The sequence below is a fragment of the Pongo pygmaeus genome, chromosome 11 (genome assembly GCF_028885625.2).
Source record: "Pongo pygmaeus isolate AG05252 chromosome 11, NHGRI_mPonPyg2-v2.0_pri, whole genome shotgun sequence".
In the NCBI taxonomy this organism is placed as follows: domain Eukaryota; kingdom Metazoa; phylum Chordata; class Mammalia; order Primates; family Hominidae; genus Pongo; species Pongo pygmaeus.
This window is the reverse complement of record NC_072384.2, coordinates 134263960-134288156: the sequence shown is the minus strand read 5'-3', so window position 1 is coordinate 134288156 and position 24197 is coordinate 134263960. Positions and strand designations below refer to the sequence as shown.

Here is a 24197-nt window from a genome sequence, read left to right as displayed (position 1 = left end):
GATGCTACAAACTTCACATTGTTCATACTAGACCTCCACTCTACTGTGGACATTGGTCTGAGCCCTTCCAAGCAGAGCCTTGCTCTGAAAATCCTGTGGCTCATCTGTGAGTCCTGTTCTTAGTCCCAGAAGTCCCTACACAACATGAGTTGGAGGAAGGAGGTGAAGAAAAGAAACTAACATCACTATCCATACCAACCCTTGAATTCCTAACACCTTCCTGCAAATTAAGAAGTTATGAGAAAACATTTTTCTTTCTCCTGTGAGTTTTGACTGTACTAAGACTGGTGTGTGTGTAGGTGTGTGTGTGTGTTTGTGTCTGCACTGGATACTAGCCAGAGGAATCTGGCATGTCTGTTCATCATAATGACGATCCCTAAAGAGTAGCTCCACTGGAGACCCAGGCCTGCCCTGGTTGGTGCTGTGGGAGTCAAGGTGTCCTCAGGTATCACCTGAGTGTCCAGTCAAAGGCCAATTTTTTTTCTCAGGGATTCCTGCAGGCTGAATGACGCAGGCTTGGGACACATTCCAGTGGCATGAAAGAAGTAGATCCTAAGATAAAACAAATCTCTGTTGGTGAGAGCAGATTTCCCAAAAAGTAAATGGAGGATAGCTGGCATTTTGAATAGAGGAGAGACCCAAAGATGTGCATGAAGGTAATTTCATGTTGGGAATAGGAAGGTCTGGAAACGTGGACTCTATGGAGAGGTTTGCTTCTAAGGTGCTCACTCTTTCAGACCCTTGTGTAACATACGACCCATAAGTAATGGAGCCAGGACCCACCTGCAAGATTTCGAAGGACCTGCAAAATGTTTGAGACTTAAAAAAAGAAATTTGCTGAATCTAGAATACTAAAATGGCAAAAATTGAATTTATGAATATTTTATGAAATGGCTATAAAAACGTAACTACATGTCAATGAATCCACTACAGATTAGCTCGCCAAGTTACATAGACATATGTGATATGGGATGCAGGAGCAATTTAATCTGTTTGATAGGCTGTGGAGTGGGGCTGCAGAAGTCAGAATGCTCTGGGCCCAGATCTTGAGGCAGGTCCAAAACGGTGAGATGAAGCAGGAATCCCTTTTAGGGGCCTGTGGGTTCCTCCAAGCATGGAAATAAAGGAAAATCTTGGGTTCTTTCGAAGGCAATTCCAGGCACCTATCTGGCCCTGAGAAATAAATAAGGCACTTGATAAGCAAGAAGGTAATAGTAGCCTAAAACAATAGCCAAGGAAGTTAGAGTCCAGAGATGTTTCGTTCCCTATAGAAACTACAGATCACATCTTAACGTATGTCCCTGAGTTGTTTTTCAGAAACCTGGACTCCCACCAAATGGATTCATTGGCAGGCAGACCTCAGATAAGGGGAACTAAGGACTGAACTCTGACAGCCATTCTTTGTTCCTGGAGGAAGTCACACTCATGAGCAAGAGCTAACATTCTTTTCTGCTAACCCCAAATTTTAAACCAAGCTTCTCTTCCTTAGCTAATTGCAAATCAGAAAATCTTCGAATTCACCTATGACCTGCAAGCCCTCACTTCTCATGACCAAACCAATGTGTAACCTCTGTGTATTGATGTGCAATTTCTTCTTGTAACTTCTGTTTTCCTAAAATGTATCCTTGCCCTTAAAAACCTTTACTTGCAAGCCATCAGAGAGATTGGGTCTTAAGTATAAGCCTCCTAACACTCCTTGCTTGGTGCCCTGCACATAAATGCCTTCCTTTCTTTCTCCCATTGCAAATCTCAGTGTGGATGTTTGGCCTTACTGCACTGGGTGAGCGAACCCCAGTTTAGTTTAGTGTGATAACAATAGTCAAGTCTGAATCACCCACAGATGGGATAGGGAAGTGCAGGTAAGTATGGCTTGCCCAGCCAGACAGTTCCAGGGGCACCTGTCCTAGTAGAAGACAAGGTGTTTATAACTTCCTTCAGGGGCTTGTAACAATGTGGGTTGTGGTTCCAGGAGCAGTGGGGAGGGGCACAGGCCACTAAGTAAGCCATGACAAAGGGATTATACAGAAGAGACATAAAGTAGGATTTCCACTTGCCCATGTTTATGAAGTAAAGAGACACTGGAACACAGGGATGAAGGGAGAGAACATGCTGTGATTCCAAACATTTGGCTTCATGCTGCACCTGCCATCTTCCCTGCTTGGCACACCATCCCCCTAACTTCTCCCGATTGCCACTCCTCATCCTGCAAGGCCCCCTATGATCAGCTCTCTTTGCATCCTTTACTTTTCTTTCAAAGTATGTTTCACAGTTTGTAGCTAATCAATGCCTTCCTCTCCATTAGAATGGCAAAGCCATGTTCATTTGATTATGGCCATATCCCAGTCACACAAAGACTCTCAACAGATACTTGTTCAATGAAGGATGTTTAATATTAAATTTTTTAAAAAAGAGCCAGCTGCATGTTATTCTGTAACACCAACAAAAACAAGACGAACTCATGTTTGCTGAGGGATTAGAGACCATGTGATGTAAGTCAAACCCACTCTAGGCACATTTCACTCCATGTGACATTCCCAAAAGGATGGAGATAGGACATTTCCCAAGAAGTTTCCTGTCAACACGGGGAGGCAGTCAGGTATAGAGGTTAGGCACATGGGCTCGAAAATTAGAACATCAGGGTTTATCATATACAAATGTTCACAGCAACATTATTTTTCATGGCTGAAAATGGGAAACAACCCAAATGTCCACCAACTGATGAATGATTTAAAAAATGTGGTAAATCCCTACAATGGAATATTCAGCCATGTAAAGGAATGAAATACTGATTCATGCTACAACATGGATAAGCCACGAAACTAAGTGAAAGAAGCCAGTCATAAAGGTTTCCATTTCCATGAAATGCCCAGAATAGGCAAATCCATACAGACAGAAAGTAAATTAGTGCTGAGGGGTAGAAGAAGGGGGAGAAATAAGGAGTGACTGCCAGTGGGCATGGGGTTTCTTTTTGGAGTGAGGAAAATGATCTGGAATTAGATATTGGTGATGGTTGATTGTATCTGGGAGCACACAGAAAACCACTGAATTTTACGATACATGAATTACATATCAATTTTTAAATTTTATTTATTGATTTATTTATTTTGAGACAAGGTCTTAGTCTATCACCCAGGTTGGAGTGGAGTGGAATAGTCATGGCTCACTGCAGCCTTAACCTCCTGGGTTTACAGGCTATCCTCCCACCTCAGCCTCCTGAGTAGCTGGGACCACAGGCATGTGCCACCATGCCCAGCTAATTTTTAAAACATTTTTTTGTAGAGACAGTGTCTCCCTATGTTGTCCAGGCTGGTCTCAAATTCCTGGTCTTAAGTGATCTTCCTGCCTTGGCCTCCTAAAGTGCTGTGATTACATGTGTGAACCACCACACTCAGCCTTTTTTTCTTTCCTTTTTTTTTTTTTTTTTACAAAGAATGTATGGGTTTGAATTCTGGCTCCCCCACTTACTTAAGGCATAACCTTGGGCAAGTCACTCAACCCCTCTGTGCCTCAGTTTCATCATCTGAAAAATAGGTCTGCCAATAATGCCAGCTTCCATGTAAGTACTTAAGGTAGCACCTGGTACATGGTAAGCCTCCAATATATGTTAGCTTTTATTATATTTAATTTGCAAATTCTCCCTAAGGAGAGAGTCCACCCATCTGAAATTTAAATCATTCAAGGGAAACTTGCATCAAGAAGACAATATCGATATCTCACCATGTTGTTTTGAAGAGAGTCTGAATGCATGGTTAAGATCATTAATCTTGTGGAGGTTGGAAATAATTGTGCTACAAAATGCATATCACCCACCCAATTATGGGTATTGTTGATTCATAGCCACATGCCAGGCATCTGCATGCATTATCATATTTAATCTAGATAATGCTAAGTTTTTACCCAAGTTTATGCAAGTGTCACAGCTGAAGTACTTATGAAATCAGGCTTGGATGATTCCAGGGTCCACGTGCTCAAACACTACATTGAACCACCTTCTAAAGTCCTCTAGTGTTGAAACCAAGACTTGGGGTACAACTTCCCTGCTTTGCTAATTAATTACTGACAGCTTCCCTGCATGAGTCAGCCAGTGGGATGCCCTTTCTTGTTGACCCCTCTGGGGCAGGAATCATGCAGAAAAAGTGACAGAAAGGAAAGACAGGTGGGGAAGGAGATAGAAAAGAGGAATAAAATAGGGAGGGAAAAGTAACAGAGGAGGTGGAAAGAGGAGAGTTGGAGTGTTGCATAAAATAAAGCCAGTGAGGCTAGGGAAGGTGAGATTATGGTTGACCTTCATAGCCGGTGGGAGGGTGCAGGCCAGAGGGCACCACCAGAATATCCTGAGTGGGCCAAAGAGGTAGTGTATCGTGTTTGATATCACATTATCAAGACAGATTGAAGGAGAGAGAGAGACAGTCAAGGAAAGCAGCAGTAATCCACACTTAACTTCTGAAACCAGGGATTTCAGAAAGCCACAGAAAGGTTAGGTTCTAACGCAGGTGGAGGCTCCACCTGGGCTCACCTGTTCAGAAAGTTTCATAGGAAAGGAAAAAATAGGATGTTTCATGGGAGAGCCTCCATGTCAAGCATGTGTGTGTTTATCTGCACACCTTAATAAGGGTGCCCACATGAGTTGTCTTTTCATTCTCTTGATAGTGTCTTTTGATATACAAAAGTTTTTGTATAAAAACATTTTGATAAAGTCAGATTTATCTCTTCTTTTTCTTGTTTTAGTTTCTTGTACTTTTGGTACAAGAAAAAACAAATCTCAGAAACCATTTCCAAATCCAAGGTCACAAATATTTTCCTAATGTTTTCTTCTAAGAGTTTTACAGTTTTAGATTTTCTATTTAGGTCTTTGATCCATTTCAAGTTAATTTTTGTATATGATACAAGGTAAGGGTGCAACTTCATTCTCTTGGACTTGGACATGCAGTTGTCCCAGAGCCCTCTATTGAAGACACTATTCTTTGCCATTTCAATGGTCTTGGCACCATGGTAAAAATCAAGGCAAAGGATGTTCAGGATTATTTCTGGACTTTAAATTCTATTCCATTGATCTACATGTAAAAGACTTTTTTGAGACAATCAGGATAAATTTAATTATGGATTGAAAATGAGATAGATAATATTAAAGAATTATTGATTGTCTTAGGTATTGTGTCTATGAAAAAAATTTTCCTTATTTTTTATATTTAGTAAGGTATTTTGTGATGAGACAACATGCCAAGATTTTCTTTAAAACAAAAAGTCAAAATTTTTCTTTAAAATGAAAGAAAAAATGGAGAAAGATGAAGTGGTAAAGCAAGATATTGAAAATTATTTAACCTAAGAATGGCAATATGGGTACACATTATGCTACAGCCTCTCCTTGGTATATGTCTGAAACATTTGATAATAAAAACTTGAAATATATAATCTTGGAGGGAGGCCTTGGGCTTGCCCAGTAACAGGTAAATTTGAATTTGAATCAAAAACAGAATGCGAGAGCAATGGGGAAAGCATAGATCTTTTCTTGCTGTAACCACATCCCAGCCCCAGTTCTCCAGAGCTGCACTGGCCCTAGATGGTGTAGATTAAGCTCGAATTCTTTATAACTGGATTCAACCATCAATTCTGCTGTAATTCACCAAAAAGTCAAGAAAAGTGGAAGTGATTTTCTTTTTTTCTCATTGAAACCATTTTAAGTCCGGGTGTGGTGGCTCACACCTGTAATCTCCACACTTTGAAAGGCCGAGGTGGGCGGATCACTTGAGGTCAGGAGTCAGAGACCAGCCTGGCCAACATGGTGAAACCCCGTCTCTACTAAAAATACAAAACAAAATCGTTTCAATGTTCTCCTGAATGATGATCTACCATCCTTGTTAAAGTATTTAATTACATCCCTGGATGTAATTCCCCTGGATAGACTCAATAAGATTTTGTTATAGGAAACCTTTCAGAAAAAAAATCTCCTACGTAGAGCTTAAGACATTGCACACAAACACACCTGCACATACAGACACATAAGTGCACAAACACCACATACACACACACTGTATCATCAAGCAATGCTTTCTTTTCACCAGACAGATGAAATGCCGACTATGAATCCTGTTGTCCAACAAGGTACAAAAAACTGTATACTTTTCCAAGACACACCCTGCCCATAAGAAACAAGAAAGGAACACTATAGAGTGTCCATAAATTTTTCTATGACAATTTACTTTTGTGGTTGAGCCATATCCAGGGCTCTTTGCCAAAGAGCACTCTTTATGATCTGAATTCTTCTTTGATAATTATATTTATTTTATATTTATAAATATATACATTAATACATAACCTTACACATCTATACATCCTATCATATATATATTCCTTAAAGGTATATAAATGCATATATTTTATATACCATTGAAGATATACAAATAACCAAAATATGTAAAACTATCTATGGTTCAATGTTTCATATTTTATAGATCTCTCTATCATATACCATTATAGGTGGTATAGAATCATATATAGATTTCTATATCTCTAAATCCCTTTGGGTGACCCTTTGAGCCACAACAAACTCAGCATGGGTTCAGAAAGTGGCAGGCCACATGCTTGGCTAGAGGGTGAGGCTGCAGGCAATACCTGAGTGGTGGCTGGTGCTGTAATTGATGGAGGGTAAACGGGGGAGAGACATTTTGACAAGTCTATCCTCTTAGCGTCCTACAGCTTGCATCTCCTCGCCTGGTCTTGCCAAGAGCTGAAAGTCATGTTTCATTTGAAAGGCCTACAACTGTAGTCTTCCTGCTTTTTAGAAAGAGCATGGTTGCATTTTCCCATGAGTTGGTTGAACAGTCACTGTTTCACCAAACATCTGCCAATATGAGAATGTGACTGTGTTACAAAGTCTACTGAACCTTGTAAGAAGCCAGAACAATAGATAAAAATGTATACTCCATCCCTAATAAAATAATATACTTAGATGAGACATCAGGTGTTTCACCTGGATTTAGCAACTATACGTTTGCCAAGAATCTTACTCTTGTATTTGTCAAGACTTTTTCAATTGCAAGTGACCGAATCCTCATTTAAGCTGGCTAGACCAACAATATTAATAATGTTTTGGAACTATATGCTCCACCAAAATAAGAGGTATAAATACCAGGGGAGGGAATAATTTGCAGATGATATTGCATACTTGATACACCTTACATACTAATATGAGAGGTTAGTAATATGACTACATACAAGATAAATGTGTAAAACTCAAAGCAGTACATTAATTATGCATAGTTAATTCAAAAGAGAGATGGGAAAATTGCCTTGCACATAATGCTTTCAAAAATAATGAAATGCAGAGGAATAAAGGTTAATAAGAAAGATAAAATACTTTTATAAAGTGCAAAATTTTATTTATGGACATAAAACAAAATCCGAATAAATAATGAGGGATTCATATTCTTAAGTAGGAAGATGTAATAGCAAAAGGATGCCAATCTCACTCATTTAATGAAAACCAAGCAACCATACTCATAGGATGATACCCTACTGAGATAAAAGCAAAAATATGAAAATATATATAATGTAAAGAAAGTATATAAGAATTCTTATTATTGTTCATAAACCCCAAAAGTGGAAAACACTTAAATCTCTATCAATATTAATTGGTTGGAAAACTACATTGCATCCAAAGTAAAGACTATTATGCAATTATTAAAAGAACGTGTCAAATCTGTATGCATTGACCTGTAAAGATATCTTTAACTTATTGACAAGAGAAAAATCTAACATAAAAAAATAGCCAGCATGATATTAGATTTTATATTAATAAAATAGAAGTGAGAATTTACCCTAAATATATGCATATACATAGTATAATTTCAAAAAAATTGAAAACAATTCACACAAAACTGCTAAGAATATTTTCCTCTGGGGGTAGTATAGAATTAGCAAAAAAAAGGGAAGTTTCATTTCTTACTGTGGTTTTTTGTATTTTTCCGAAAATAGCATTTAGATTGCAGCCTAGATATGATCTACAATTATATCAATTGTATACACTTGCATATCAACAAGAGCTGCTTTATACAATTTGCTACCCAACAGTTAAGTGAATTGGTACAAAAGAATTCCTTAAACCAGAAAGAAATTCCAAATGGGACAAATGTAAATGATAAATTATAGTTCAGTAAGAAATCTTTTAATTTCCAAAGCCAGATTACTCTTAATGTGCTAAAGGAGAGATAACTTACCATAGGCAATGGCTTTCCCTGATGACAGTTGATACCACCAATGAAGATCATGTTGGGCATCATGGGTTTGGGATAGTCCAAAACAAAGTCAGTTCGCAACAACCAAATTGATGTGTGACTGTAGAGGTCATATGCCGTGACAGGTGTTTGGAGAATTTCAGAGGCTATTTCTAAGACATTTTTGAAAAAATAGGGGCAAAATAAATGTTCCTCCAAGTGCATGATGTGGTTCCATACTCTCTCCTTGAAAGTCATGGCATCTGAGAACCCTAAGAGAAGTCTGGGGATGTAGGAAAGAGGAGCAGGGCACTGTGCACCTTCTTCAAGATAGTGGCAAAATATTCCCCTGGCGAAGACCACAGAGGGGAGGGAGAAATATTTGGCAACAATTAAGCCACAGGCGTCAAAAGGATCGAGAAACACTGCATCAAAAGAACTCTCCTTTAAGTATTCTACTAATTTTTTGTCCTTAAACAAACTCCTGCAATTTGAAAAAAATAAGTCAAAAATACCACTGGATGAACTTGTTAATAGAGAAAATGCACTTTGCAGTGGTGCAGTCCAGTGAGCATCGGCAAAAACCATGAATTCCCGATCCTGATCCTCCAGAGTGTATGAGGTTGAATAAGTCTTCACTGTGCAATTCAGTGATCTTCCCAGTTGCCAACTCACCTCTGGCATGACTACAACCACCTCATGGCCCCTGAGGATGAGTTTCTCCACCACCGACCGCATGGTGAACCAATGGCTCCCATCCATGGGCACTACCAGCAGCTTCCCTGCCTTGGCAAAGCCACAGGTCAGCAGTAGACACACACATAGGGGAAGGAGGCCGGTCCACCCTGCACAAGCCATCAGAGACTTCAGCCCAGAGGCAGCAGCTGGGATTCTAAGCTCCTATAATACAGTAGGTGGAAGAAGTACAGATAGAACCTGCCCTCAAAAGAAGGCGTGTACTCATTCATTCATTTAAAAAAAAATTCACATTCACTGCCAATGATTTACTTATAATAATACATGAGTAGCCTTTGCTGAGATACCTACTTGTATGTTTTCAAGAAAAGAGTAACTCATCATCTTTGCCTTGGGGACAGATCATGCCCTGTGCTGGAATATGAGTTGAGAAACAAAATTATTAAGCAATGCTTTTGGCCTTGACGACATTGAAAGATAAAAAGGAAAGTAAATTTGAATGAAGCTAATAATTTTGGAATTTGTCACAAAGAAAAATTGGCAATTTTTTTTTTTTTTTTTTTTTTTTTTTGAGGTGGAGTCTTGCTCTGTCATCTAGGCTGGAGTGCAGTGGTGCGATCTAGGCTCACTGCAACCTCCACCTCCTGGGTTCAAACGATTCTCCTGCCTCAGCCTCAGTAGCTGGGATTACAGGCGCACGCTGCCACACCCAGCTAATTTTTTGTATTTTAGTGGAGACGGCGTTTCACCATGTTGCCCAGGCTGGTCTCGAACTCCTGAGCTCAGGCAATCATCCCACCTCGGCCTCCCAAAGTGCTGGGATTACAGGCGTGAGCCACTGCACCTGGCCAAAGTTTATAGACAATTTTTATTTTGTCCTCTGCCCAGAAAGAAATTGGCATCTCATGTTCGACGGAAAGAGAGCAAGGATCTTAGCATTGACCTCCTAACTGGGAGGAAATTGTGGCTCACCTGTGTCTCTGCAATACACAGCTCACTTGCACATTGCAGAGATGCAGGTGAGCCACAATTGTGACACAGGTGAGCCACAAGTGCTGCTTGTCTTTTTTCATTTCCAAATCTTCTGAGGCCTCTGAAATGCTGTAATGAGATTGACAACCCTGCCTCCATGGACCCTTCCAGAAATTTGATGGAATGTGACTGTCACCTATTTTAAATGGCTTTCCTCAGATACATTGTATGTAGTGGTGAGTCGCCGTCCTTATGCTTGCCCAAGCACTCTGATGAGCTGCCTCTCTCTGCCCACTCTGCTTTTGCATTCTGAACAGAGCTGTAGGCCTCTGCTATGGGCCCACCCCAGTCACTTTGGTGCTCATCTTCAGGAATCTATGTATTGTTTCCTCCATTCTACCGAGCACCCCTTGAGGATGAGATTACATCTTCTACCTGTTTTCATCCTCCTTCCACAGCACCCATGCTTTGCTTTGCACAGAGGAAGTCCATGGGCATTCTCATTGCATTGGGCTGAATTCCATCATGCAGATTTTTATGGGTGAGCTCAGCAGTGTGTGTTAGGCAGCACCCTGAGGAGCATTTAGTGAGGGATTCAACAGCCAACCTCAGGGCATAATTCTTGTAGAAGCACAAGATGGCTCCTTCCAGGACACCCTAACTGGTACTAGACATTTGCTTAGTCACTTTCCTCTAGTACATACTACACTACTATAATAATTTTGTTGCTACCTCCTGTTGCTATTGCAGTGAGCTGAAGTGTGGCTTAAATGCATGTGATATAACGCTTATACTCTCTGAGTATTTCTTCTCTCCAGTAAATTGCATGTCAGAGTAAAAAGTGATCTCTCATGCTTCTACTGTATTTTTCATCATGTTTAGTGTAATATTGTAAATCTTGAATACCATCATGGGACTATAAAGTGCCACTAATGATGCTGCAAGTACTCCCAAGAAGCAAAGAAAAATCATGACATTACCAAAAAAACTTGAATTACTTGGTAGGTACCATAGATTGAGCTCTGCCACTATGATTGCCTGCCATTTCAAAATCAATGAAGATAGATAAGGACCATTGCAAAAGAAAGGAAGAGAAAAAGAAAAGAGAGAGAGAGAAAGAGAGAAAGAGAAGAAAAGAAAAAAAAAGAAAAAAGATTCATGAAGACATTGCTGCAGCTATGCCAGCAGGAGCCAAACCTTGCATTTTTTTGTGAAATACATTTTTGTCTCATATTGAAAATGCAGCTTTAATATGGGTGTAGAATTGCTATAGGAAAGGCTTATTTATAGATGCCAATGTGATTTGAGAAAAATTAAAGTCATTATATGACAACTTAAGGCAAGAGAGGTGAAGAATCTAAAACTGGAGAATTTAATGGCAACAAAGGATGGTTTGCTAGTTTTACAAAGAGGTTTGGCTTTAAAATTGTCAAGATAACAGGAGAACCAGCCTCTGCCAAGCAAAAGGAGGCAGATGAGTTCCCAGACGCCATAAAGAAAAACATTGAGGAGAAAGGATATCTGCCTGAACAGGGTTTTAACACAGATGACAGTGCCCTATTCTGGAAAAAACAAAAACAAACGAAAAAAAGATGACACAGAAGACATTTATTAGCAAGGAAGAAAACCAAGCACCAGAATGTAAGGCAGGAAGGGATAGGCTAACTCTACTGTTTTGTGTAAATGCAGTCAAGTTTACAGTCAGGACTGCCCTCATCGGTAGAACTGCCAAACCTCGAGCCTTGAAAGGAAAAGATCAACACTTACTGACAGTTTTATGGTTGTACAAAAAGAAAGACTCAACAATAAGAACGCATTTTCTGGATTGGTTCCATCAATGCTTTGTCCCTGGAGGCAGAAAATGCATTGCCAGTAAGGGACTGTCTTTTAAAGTTCTTTTGATATTGGACCATCCCCTAGCCACCCAGAACCCACAAGATCAACACTGAAGGTGTCAAAATGGTCTGCCTGCTTCCGAACCCAACATCTCGAATTCAGTCTCTCAATCAGGTGTCTTAAGGAACTTTAGAACTCATTACATACAGTTTTCTATGGAAAAGATTGTCAATACTATGGAAGAGAATCTGGATAGAGAATGTCATGAAAGTCCAGAAGGATTACACCACTGAAGATGCCACTGTTGTTATAGAAAGAGCTGTGAAAGCCACCAAGCCCCAAACAGTACATTTCTTCTGGAGAAAACTGTGACCAGATGTTGCACATGACTTCACAGGACTTATGACAGAGCCAATCAAGGAGGTCATGAAAGGGATTATGGATACAGCAACAAAATGTGGGGAATAAGGTATTTCAAAATATGACTCTTGGAGAAATTCAAGAGCCAATAGATGCCACACTCAAAGAATTAATAGAGGACCTGATGAAGATGAGTGCTTTCCAATCAGTACTTGATGAGAAAGAAGATGTAGAAGAAGCAGTGCCAGAAAAAAAATTGGCCTTACACAATACAAGCCTCATAGAAATGCTTCCAATTATTTAAGACTGCTATTGACTTCTATTACGACATGAACCCTTATGGGCACTGAAACTAAAGCAAATGGGGAAGAAGGATTAGTACTGTGTAAAAGCATTTTTAAATACATCAAAGAGAAAAAAACAGACAGTAATTATGATGTATTTCCATAAGGTTACACCAAGTGTACCTGCCTCTCCTGCCTCCCCTTCCACCTCCTCTACCTCTTCTGCCTCTGCCACCCTGAGACAGCAAAACCAACATCTACTCCTCCTCCTCCTCCACAGCCCCTTCAACGGAAGATGATGAGGATGGAGACCTTTATGATGATTCACTTCCACTTATACGTACTCAACTTTTATTTTAGATTCAGGAGTACATGTGCAGGTTACCTAAGTATATTGTGTGATGATGATGTTTGGGGTATGATTGCTCCCATCACCAAAGTACTGAGCATAGTACCCAATAGTTTTTCAACTCTTGCACCCCTTCCTCCCCCCTTTAGGAGTCCATAGTGTCTACTGTTGTCATCTTTATGCCCAAGAGTACTCACTATTTAGCTCCCATTTCTAAGTGAAAACAATGATATTTGGTGTTCTGTGCCTGTATATATTCCCTTAGGATAATGACCTCCAGCTGCATCCATGTTGTTACAAAGGACATGATTTCGTTCTTTTTTTATGGCTGCATATTCCATGGTGTATATGTTCCACATTTTCTTCATCTAAGCCACTGTTGACGGGCACCTAGGTTGATTTCATGTCTTTTCTATTCTGAATAGAGCTGCAATGAACATACCAGTGCATGTGTTTCTTGGTAAAACGATTTTTTTTACATATATCTAGTAATGGGATTGCTGGGTCGAATGACAGTTCTGTTTTAAGTTCTTTGCAAAATCTCCAAACTACTTCCCACAGAGGATGAACTAATTTGCATTCCCACCAAGAGGGTACAAGTGGTCCCTTTTCTCAGCAGCCTCACCAGCATCTATTGTTTCTTGACTTTTTAATAACAGCCATTCTAACTGGTGTGAGATGATATCTTATTGTGGTTTTCATTTTCATTTTTCTGGTAACTAGTGATGTTGAGCATTTTTTCATATGTTACGTTTTTTAATAACATTTTCTTTTCTCTAGCTAGCTGTATTGTCATAATACAGGATATAATACTAGTAACATACAAAATATGTGTTAATTGACTGTTTATGGTATTGGTAAGGCTTTTGGTAAACAGTTGGCTACTGGTAGTTAAGTTTTTGGAGAATCAAATGTTCTATGCGGATTTTCTACCGCACACGGGTTGGTCCCCTTCATTCCCACATTGTTCAGGGTTCAACTATACTAGCAATGAACACTTGAAAATTGGATTAAAAATACCACTTAAACAGCATCAAAAACATGATATACTTAGGGATATATCTGACAAAGGATGTGAAAGACTGTACACTGAAAACTACAGAACACTGATGACGGACCTAAATAAAAAGATATGTTAATGAATTGGAAAACTCAAAATTGCTCAGATGTTGTTTCTCCCCAGTTGATCTATAAATAAAATACAATCCCAATCAAAATCCTAGCAGGCTTTTTAGTACAAATTAATGAACTTATTTTAAAATGCATATGGTAATGTAGAAGACCTCCAATAGCAAAAGCAATTTGAAAAAAAAAAACATTAGAGAGGTAACACTACCTCATTTATAGATTATTACACAGCTATAGTAATCAAATATTTCACAAATAGATCAACAGAACAGAATACAAAGTCTAGAAATATGTGCACAGATGTATGAGCAACCAAGTTTTTACAAAGGTACAAAGGCAATGCAGTGGAGAAAAGGTTCTGCTTTTCTACAGTTGAATATTCACACGCAAGAAAACAAAAAAAGACCTCTGTGTCTTCCTACCAAAAGTCTATAAACCCAGTTTTACCATGATGAAAGCATCAGGCAAAACATACACTGACATTCTAGAGGAACATTCTACAGGACACCTGACTAGGACTGCTCAAAACTGCCCGTCACTAAAAACAAGGAGAGTCTGAGAAACTGTCACAGGCTGGAGGAGAGAAAGGAGACATGATGACCACATTTCAGGTGGTATCAATGGGGTCCCATAAAAGAACAGGGAAATTAAGTAAAAATTAATGAAATCTGAAGGAAACAGACTTTAGCTTTTAGCTCATCATTATGTGTCAATATCAGTGAATGAGTTGTGATGGATGTGTCATAGAAACATGAGATTTAACAATGGTGGAAATTGGACACAGGGTAGATGAGAATTCTCTAAACTATTGTTGTAACCTTGCTATAATCCTATATTTATTCTACAATGAAGTATTTGCAAGAAAAGTCACTCAACAGACTGTGAGAAAATATTTGCATGACCCCTGTGGATGCACACAGGGGTGATTCATCAGTGAATTCATCATCAACCATGCCTCTGATGAATCCATCGGTAAAGGATTCATCAGAGGCGTGGTGGGAGCTGTCTGGCTGATCTCTGCAAATGGTTTTGGAGTCCGACGCTGGAGCTTAAGGACCCCAGGGTGGGTCTTCTGTTGAAGAGACTATTCTTTCCCACTTGAATGATCTTGACACCCTTGTCAAACTTTGGCACCTAGTCAATTGGCCAAGGATGTATATGTATGGGTTTATTTTCTGAATTCTCCATTCTATTCCATTGATCTGTATGGAAAGATGTTGTGTGAGACAATCAGGGGAAATTTTATTATGGACTGTAAATGAGATAATAGTAAATAATTTTTATTGTCTTAGATATGATAACGATATTGTGGCTAAGTAGCAAATTTTTCTTATTTTTTATATTAAATGAAGTATTCAGTGATGGAATGACAGGCCAAGAATTTCTTTTTAAAATGACACAAATTTCTTTTTAAAAGTTTTCTTTAAAAAGACAGAATAAAGGGATAGATGAATTAGTACAGCAAAATAGTGAAAATTATTTAACCTAAGAATGGATAAGTGGGTGCTCATTACACTCAGTCTCTCCTTTGTGTATGTTTGAAAACTTTGAAAATAAAAACTTTAAGTAAATAATTTTAGTGGGAGGCCTTAGTCTTGTCCACCAAAAGCTAACTTTGAATTTGGATCTTAGACTATAGCCAGAATCTTAGAGCAATGGGGGAAGCACAGATCTCTTATTTATCTGTAACCATATCCCACCCCCAGAGCTGCACCTGCAATGGATGGTATAGACGAAGCCTGAATTCGTTTCACCTAAAACCAGTCATTAATTCTGTTGGAACTCACCAAAAATTCAAAAAGACTAGGGACTTCCTCTTTTTCACATTAAAACTATTTCAATGTTCTGCTGAATTATTTACACATCATTAATCAACACACACACATTAGAACGCTGGAATGTAAAAGAATGACCACATGGAATGATATAGTTTAGAAGTTTGTCCCCTCCAAATCTCACGTTGAAATTTGATCCCTGACATTGGAGATGGGGCCATCTGCCATCCTTGTTAAAGCATTTAATTACATCCCTGGATGTAATTCCCCTGGATAGGCTCAAGGAGATTTTGTTACAGGAGACCTTCAAGAAAATCCCCTATGCACGGTCTGGGACACTGCACACAAATACACCTGCATATACACAAACACATACATGCACAAACACATACTCCATCATCAAGTAATGCTTCCTTCTCATCAGACAGATAAGACACAGACTCTGAATCCTGTTTCCCAGCAAGACGTAATCAACTGCATGCTTTTCCCAGACACATCCTGGCATCTGAAACAAGGAAGGAGCAATATGCAGTGTTCATCGTTCTTTTGATGACAATTTACTTTTGTGGTTGGGCCATATCCAAGGCTCTTTGCCGGAAAGTCTTCTTTGAGTTCTGAATTCCTCTGTGAGAATTCTGCCGGCTTTACACGTACAGTCATAAATATATACATTTATATATAACCTTCCACAAGTATAAAAACTTTCATACATCCATATTCTTTAATAGACACATAAACACATTTATTTCATATCTCATAAAAGATATTTATAATCAAAATAAATGAAACCATTTATAGTTTGATGTTTTATATTTTATAAATATCCCTCTATCATAGGTGATATAAAATCATATATAGGTTTTTATATCTCTAAAGGCCTCTGGGTGACCCTGTGAGGCACAATGAATTCAGTGTGGGTTCAGGAAGTGGCAGGGCCTCACCCTCAGCCAAAGGTTGTGGGGTGCAGGCAACACATAAGCGGTGCCTGGTACTATAATTAATGGAGGGTACTATAATTTATGAAGGGTAAAGGGGAGAAAAGCGCTTAGACAAGTCTAACCTCTTAGATTTCTGCCGCTTGCATCTCCTAGCCTAGTCTTGTGAAGATCTGAAAGTCATGTCTAATTTTGAAAGGCCTACAACTATAGTCCTCCTGCTTTTTAGAAAGAGCATTATTTCACTTTCCCATGAGTTGGCTGAACAGTCACTCTTTCACTAAACATCTGCCAATATGTGAGAGAATATGACCGTGTTACCAAGTCTACTGAACCTTGTAAGAAGCCAGAACAATAGCTAAATTGTATACTCCATCCCTCCAAAAAAATATGCTGAGATTAGACATTAGGTGTTTAATCTGGATTTAGCCAACTACACATTTGCTAAGAATGTTATTCTGGTATTTGTCATGGACTTTTCAATCACAAGTGATTGAATCCCTATTTAAACTGGCTACTCTCACAATATTACTCAATAGTGTTTTGGAAGTATATGCTCCAGCAAAGCAAAATAAGTGGTATAAATATCAGAGAAGGGAATTCTTTGCAGATGACACTGTATATTGTACATCCACTGTATACTACAAAATGAGAAAAGTTAGCAGTGTGGCTGGATACAAGATACATATGCAAAAAACAAAACTTTAATTACCCATAGTCAGTTACATGTAGAAATGGAAAAATTGTCCTGTACCCAATAGTTTCAAAAATAATGAAATGCTGAGGAATAAATGTTAATAATAAACATAAAATGCTTATATAGTGAAAAATTTTATTTATGTATATAAAACAAGATCTGAATAAATAGTGAGACATACATATTCCTGAACAGGAAGACATAATAGCAAAAAGATGCCAATCCTTCTCAATTCATGAAAATCCTGTAACCCTACATGTAGGGCTCTAGTCAAGTAAGATAAAAGCAAGAATATGGAAACATATTCATGTAAGGAAAGTATTAAAGAGTGTTTACATGGTCTTATTCATAAAGGCAAAAAATGCAAAATGCCTAAATCTATATCAATATTAATTGGTTAAAAACTACATTGCTATATACCCAAAGGATTATAAATCATGCTGCTATAAAGACACATACACACGTATGTTTATAGCGGCACTATTCACAATAGCAAAGTCTTGGAACCAACCCAAATGTCCAACAATGATAGACTGGATGAAGAAAATGTGGCACATATACACCATGGAAAGTATTCCATGAATATTTTCTATGAATGCAGCCATGAAAAATGATGAGTTCGTGTCCTTTGTAGGGACATGGATGAAAATGGAAACCATCATTCTCAGCAAACTATCGCAAAGACAAAAAACCAAACACCGCATGTTCTCACTCATAGGTGGGAATTGAACAATGAGAACGCATGGAAACAGGAAGGGGAACATCACACACTGGGGACTGTTGTGGGGTTGGGGGAGGGGGGAGGGATAGCATTAGGAGATATACCTAATGCTAAATGATGAGTTAATGGATGCAGCACACCAACATGGCACATGTATACATATGTAACAAACCTTCATGTTGTGCACATGTACCCTAAAACTTAAAGTATAATAATAATAAAATTAAAATAAAATAAAATAAAAGAAGAATATGTGAACCTCTTATCAAAAAAAACTACATTGCATCCAAAGTAAAGTATTTTATGCAATTATTAATAGAACTTGTCAAATCTGTCTGTATTGGTCTATAAAGGTATCTATAACTTATTGGCAAGTGAAAAATGCAAAGAAAAGAAGAATATGTCCAGCCCAATACTAGATTTTATTTTAACAAAATAGGTGTGATAATTTACATTAGATATTGTGTATATCTAAATTACTTTTTTTAAAAAATGAAAAGAATGTACATAAAACTAAGACCATTTCCTCTAGGGGGGTCATATAGAATTAACAAAAAAGGGAAGTTTCATTTCTTACTGTGGTTTTTCGTACTTTTCTAAACATGGTGCTTAAAAATGTAGGCTGAATATGATCTACATTTTATAAATTATAAATACATATCTTCAAGAAGGGCAGTTTTATAAAATTTGCTACTGACAAGTACATGCATTGGCACAAAATAATTTGTTAAACTGGAAAGAAATTTGAAATGAAACAAATGAAAATGTCAAATCACAATTCAGTAAAGAATCTTTTTAATTTCTAAAGCTGAAGTATTCTTAAGGTGCTAAAGGAGAGATAACTTACCATAGGCACTGGCTTTCCCTGATGGCAGTTTATACCACCAATGAAGATCATGTTGGGCATCACGGGTTTGGGATAGTCCAAAACAAAGTCCGTTCGCAACAACCAAATTGATGTGTGGCTGTGGAGATCATACGCCGTAACAGGTGTTTGGAGAACTTCAGAGGCTATTTCTAGGGAATTTTTGAAAAAACGATGGCATAATAAATGTTCCTCCAAGTGCATGATGTGGTTCCGTACTCTCTCCTTGAAAGTCATGGCATCTGAGAATCCTAAGAGAAGTCTGGGGACATAGGAAAGAGGTGCAGGGCACTGTGCACCTTCTTCAAGATAGTGGCAAAGTATTCCCCTGGCGAAGACCACGGAGGGGAGGGAGAAATATTTGGCAACAATTAAGCCACAGGTATCAAAAGGATCGACAAACACCGCATCAAAAGAACTCTCCTTTAAGTATTCTACTAATTTTTTATCCTTAAACAAACTCCTGCAATTTGAAAAAAATAAGTCAAAAATGTCATTGTATGAACCCATTAATAGAGAAAATATACTTCGTACTTGTGCTTTCCATTGAGCATGGGCAAAAGCCTTGAACTCCCGGTCCAGATCCTCCAGGGTGTATGAAGTTGAATAAGTCTTCACTGTGCAATTCAGTGATCTTCCCAGTTGCCAACTCACCTCTGGCATGACTACAACCACCTCATGCCCCCTGAGGATGAGTTTCTCCACCACCGACCGCATGGTGAACCAATGGCTCCCATCCATGGGCACTACCAGCAGCTTCCCTGCCTCCGCAAAGCCACAGGTCAGCAGCAGACACACACATAGATGAAGGGGGCTGGTCCACCCTGTGCAAGCCATCAGAGAACTTCAGCCCAGAGCAAGCAGCTGGGATTCTAAGCTCCTATGATACAGTAGGTGGGAGAAGTACCAGCACAAAACCTGACCCCAATAGAGGGCGTGTATTTATCCTTTCATAAAAAAATCAGTCACTGACAATGATTTACCCAAAAGAACAAGAATACATGAGTAGCCTTTGCTGAGATATCTATTTGTATGTTTTCCAGACAAGAGTAGCTTATGGTCTTTGCCTTGGGGGCAGAACATGCCCTGTGCTGCAATGTTAAGTTTAGAAGCAGAATTATTAACCAATGCTTTTGGACTTTGAAGGTTCAGAAAGATAAAGTAAAAGTAAATTTGATTAAAGCTAATGTTTTTGGAATTTGTCCCAGAGCAAAATTTAGATTTTACCTTTAGGCAACCAAATACTGTCTGTCCAGGGAAGATGGCAACTCATGCTCCAAGCAAAGAAAACAAGGCCCTTAGCACTGACCTCCTAACCTCCTAAATTGGGTCTCGCCTGCATCTCTGCAATGCATACATATTGCTGCTTGTTTTCTTCCATTTCCAAACCCTGAGAAGCCTCTAAAATGCTGAAATGAGACTGACAACCCTGCTTCCATGAACCATACCAGGGACTTGATGGAAAGTAACCATCTCCTATTTTAAATGGCTTTCCTAAGATACAACACACGCAGTGGGAAATTGCTCACCCAATCCTTGCGCGAGCACTCTGCTGAGCTGCCTCTCAGTGACCGCTCAACTTCCACATTCTAAACATGCCATCACTCCAGTGCCCTCCTTCAGGAAAATACGTACTTGTCTCTCTCAGTCTGCTGAGCACTCCTTCAGGTCAGAGGTGATGTCATCTTTGTGTTTTCACCCTCGTTTCACAGTACCCATGCTATGCCTTTGACATAGTTTGTATGTTTGTATGTTTGGGTTTACAAATAGGACTGCCCCCATCCATAAACCTGCTAGCCTCCAAGCCTTAAAGGGAAAAGATCAACACCTACTGCCAGTTTTTTTTGTTGTTGTACAAGAAGGCCTCGGCAAGAACACTTTTTCTGGATTGGTTCTATCATTACTTTGTCCCTGAAGTCAGGAAATATCTTGCCAGTAAGAGACTGTCTTTCAAAGTTCTTTTGATTTTTGGACAATGCCCCTAGCCACCCAGAACCCACAAGTTCAACACTGAAGGTGTCAAAGTGGTCTACCTGCCTGCAAACCCAACATCTCTAATTCAGCAACAAAACGTGGGGGATATGGTCTTTCAAGATATGAATCTGTGAGAAATTCAAGAACGAATAGACACCACACCAGAGGAATCAACAGAAGATGACTTGATGGAGATGAGTGCTTTTGAATCAGTACCAGATACTGAAGAAGACATAGAAGAAGCCATGCCAGAAAACAAATTCCTATTAAAAAGTTTGGCATAGGCTTCCAATTATTAAGACTACTTTTGACTTATTTTACAACACAAACCCTTCCATGAATGGGCACTGAAACTAAAGCAAATGGGGAAGAAGGATTAGTACTGTATAAAAGCATTTTCAAAGAATTGCAAAGGCAAAAAAGTCAAATAATAATTATGATGTAATTCTGTAAAGTTACACCAAGTGTACCTGTCTCTCCTCCTTCTTCCTCCACTTCTTCCCCCTCTGCCACCCCTGAAACAGCAAAACCAACCCTCCTCTTCCTCCTTCTCAGCCTACTCAATGGAGGACAATCAAGAGGAAGACCTTTGTCATGATCCACTTCCACTTAATGAATACTTAATTTTCTCTTCCTGAAGATTTTCTTGATAACATTTTCTTTTCTCTAGCTGACTTCATTATAATAATACAATATATATCACATATAACATACCAAATATGTGTTAAGCAACTGTTTCTGCTATTGGTAAGGCTTCTAGTGCACAGTAGGCTATTAATAGCTAAATTTTTAGGGAGTCAAAAATTCTATGTGTGCTGGGCACGGTGGCTCACACCTGTAGTCCCAGCACTTTGGGAGGTCAAGGTGGGTGTATCACGGGAGGCTAGGAGTTGGAGACCAGCCTGGCCAACATGGTGAAACCCTATCTCTACTAAAAATGCAAAAAATTAGCTGCAGATGGTGGTGCATGCCTGTAATCCCAGCTACTCTGGAGGCTGAGGCAGGAGAATCACTCGAACCCGGGACGTGGAGGTTGCATTGAGCTGAGATCACGCCATTATACTCCAGCCTGGGCAAAAGAGCACGACACTGTCTCAAAAATAAAAAACAAAAAGAAACCCACAAAACCCTTCTATGCTAATTTTCTACTGTTCAGGGGCTGTTACCTCAATCTTCGCATTCTTCGAGGGTCAAATGTACTAGCAATGAACAATTGAAAATCGGAATGAAAACAGCACCTAAATAGCATCAAAAATAAAAAATACTAAGAGATAAATCTGACAAAAGATGTGAAAGATTGTACACTGAAAACAACAAAACATTGGTGAGAGACCTGAATAAACAGATATGTTCATGAATCAGAAAACTCAAAATTGTTAAAATGTCATTTTTCCTTAGTTGATCTATAAATTTAATACAACCCCAATCTAAATTCCAGCAGGCTATCTTTTTATACAAATTGGCAAACTGATTCTAAAATTCATAGGGAAATGTAAAAGACCTACAATCGCAAAAATAACTTTTAAAAAATAGAAAAAATATGGAGAGCAATTATTACCTAATTTCAAGACTTATTACAAATCTATAGTAATCAAATATTTCACAAACAGATCATTGGAACAGCATAGAATACCCAGAAATAGAAGTATGAGCAACCAAGTTTTTTCAAAGGTGCACAGGCAATTCTGTGGGGAAAAGATGACTCTTCAACAGTTGGGTATCCATCCGCAAGAAAGCGGGAAAACACATTACCTTGTGGTCTTCCTCCTAAAAACCTATAAACCCTGTGTTACCATGATCAAAACATCAGACAAACTCAAACTGAGGAACGTTCTACAGAATACCTCACCAGAATTGCTCAAAACTGACAAAGTAATCAAAACCAAGGAAACTCTGAAAAACTGTCACAGGCTAGAGGAGATGAAACGAATGTCATGTGGTATCCTGGATGGGATCCCAGAAAAGAACAAGGACATTGGGTAAAAATTAATGGCATCTGAAGAAAACATACACTTTGGTTCATCATAATGTGTCAGTGTTGATTAATGAGTTGTGATAAATGTGCATAGGTGCTGGAGAGGATGTGGAGAAACAGGAACGCTTTTAGCCTGTTGGTGGGAGTATAAACTAGTTCAACATTGTGGAAGACAGTGTGGCGATTCCTCAAGGATCTAGAACTAGAAATACCATTTGACCCAGCCATCCCATTACTGGGTATGTATTCAAAGGATTATAAATCATGGTACTATAAAGACACATGCACATGTATGTTTATTGTGGCACTATTCACAACAGCAAAGACTTGGAAGCAACCCAAATATCCATCAGTGGTAGACTGGATTAAGAAAATGTAGCACAAATACACCATGGAATACTATGCAGCCATAAAAAAGGATGAGTTCATGTCCTTTGTAGCAACATGGATGAAGCTGGAAACCATCATTCTGAGCAAACTATCGCAAGGACAGAAAACCAAACATCGCATGTTCTCACTCATAGGTGGGATTTGAACAATGAGAACACTTGGACACAGGGCGGGGAACATCGCACACCAGGGCCTGTTGAGAGGTGGGGGTATGGGGGAGAGATAGCATTAGGAAAAATACCTAATGTAAATGACGAGTTAATGGGTGCAGCAAACCAACACGGCTCATGTATACATATGTAACAAACCTGCACGTTGTGCACATGTACCCTAGAACTTAAAGTATAATTTTAAAAAATGTGCATAGTAACCTAACATTTAGCAATAGGGGAAACTGGCAAAAGATATATGAGAATTCTTAGTGCAATTTTTTTCACCCTTGCTTTAAATCTAAATTTATTGTAAAATAAAAAGTTTACAGTCCCACCAATAGTGTAAAAGTGTTCCTATGTCTCCACATCCTCTCCAGCACCTGTTGTTTCCTGACTTTTTAATGATCGCCATTCTAACTGGTGTGAGATGGTATCTCATTGTGGTTTTGATTTGCATTTTTCTGATGGCCAGTGATGATGAGCATTTTTTCATGTGTCTTTTGGCTGCATAAATGTCTTCTTTTAAGAAGTGTCTGTTCATATCCTTTGCCCACTTTTTGATGGGACTGTTTGATTTTTTTCTTGTAAATTTGTTTGAGTTCATTGTAGATTCTGGACATTAGCCCTTTGTCAGATGAGTAGATTCCAAAATTTTCTCCCATTCTGTAGGTTGCCTGTTCACTCTGATGGTAGTTTCTTTTTCTGTGCAGAAGCTCTTTAGTTTAATTAGATCCCATTTGTCAATTTTGGCTTTTGTTGCCATTGCTTTTGGTGTTTTAGACATGAAGTCCTCGCCCATGCCTATGTCCTGAATGGTATTGCCTAGGTTTTCTTCCAGGGTTTTTATGGTTTTAGATCTAACATTTAAGTCTTTA

General features: G+C 38.8%; 1 protein-coding gene and 1 pseudogene across 1 annotated transcript in view; both read right to left on the bottom strand.

Annotated features, from left to right (window-relative positions):
* LOC129032058 (UDP-glucuronosyltransferase 1-6) overlaps window positions 1-19790 on the bottom strand; it is an 82829-nt gene extending 63039 nt beyond the window's left edge. Inside the window, exon 1 of the mRNA XM_054479034.2 lies at window positions 18814-19790. Within this exon, the coding sequence (XP_054335009.1) occupies window positions 18814-19668 (855 nt within the window). The 5' untranslated portion in view covers window positions 19669-19790. The remainder of the gene's footprint in view (window positions 1-18813) is intronic.
* On the bottom strand, window positions 8002-9078 carry LOC129032059 (UDP-glucuronosyltransferase 1A7-like; annotated as a pseudogene).
* Window positions 19791-24197: the final 4407 nt, after the last annotated feature.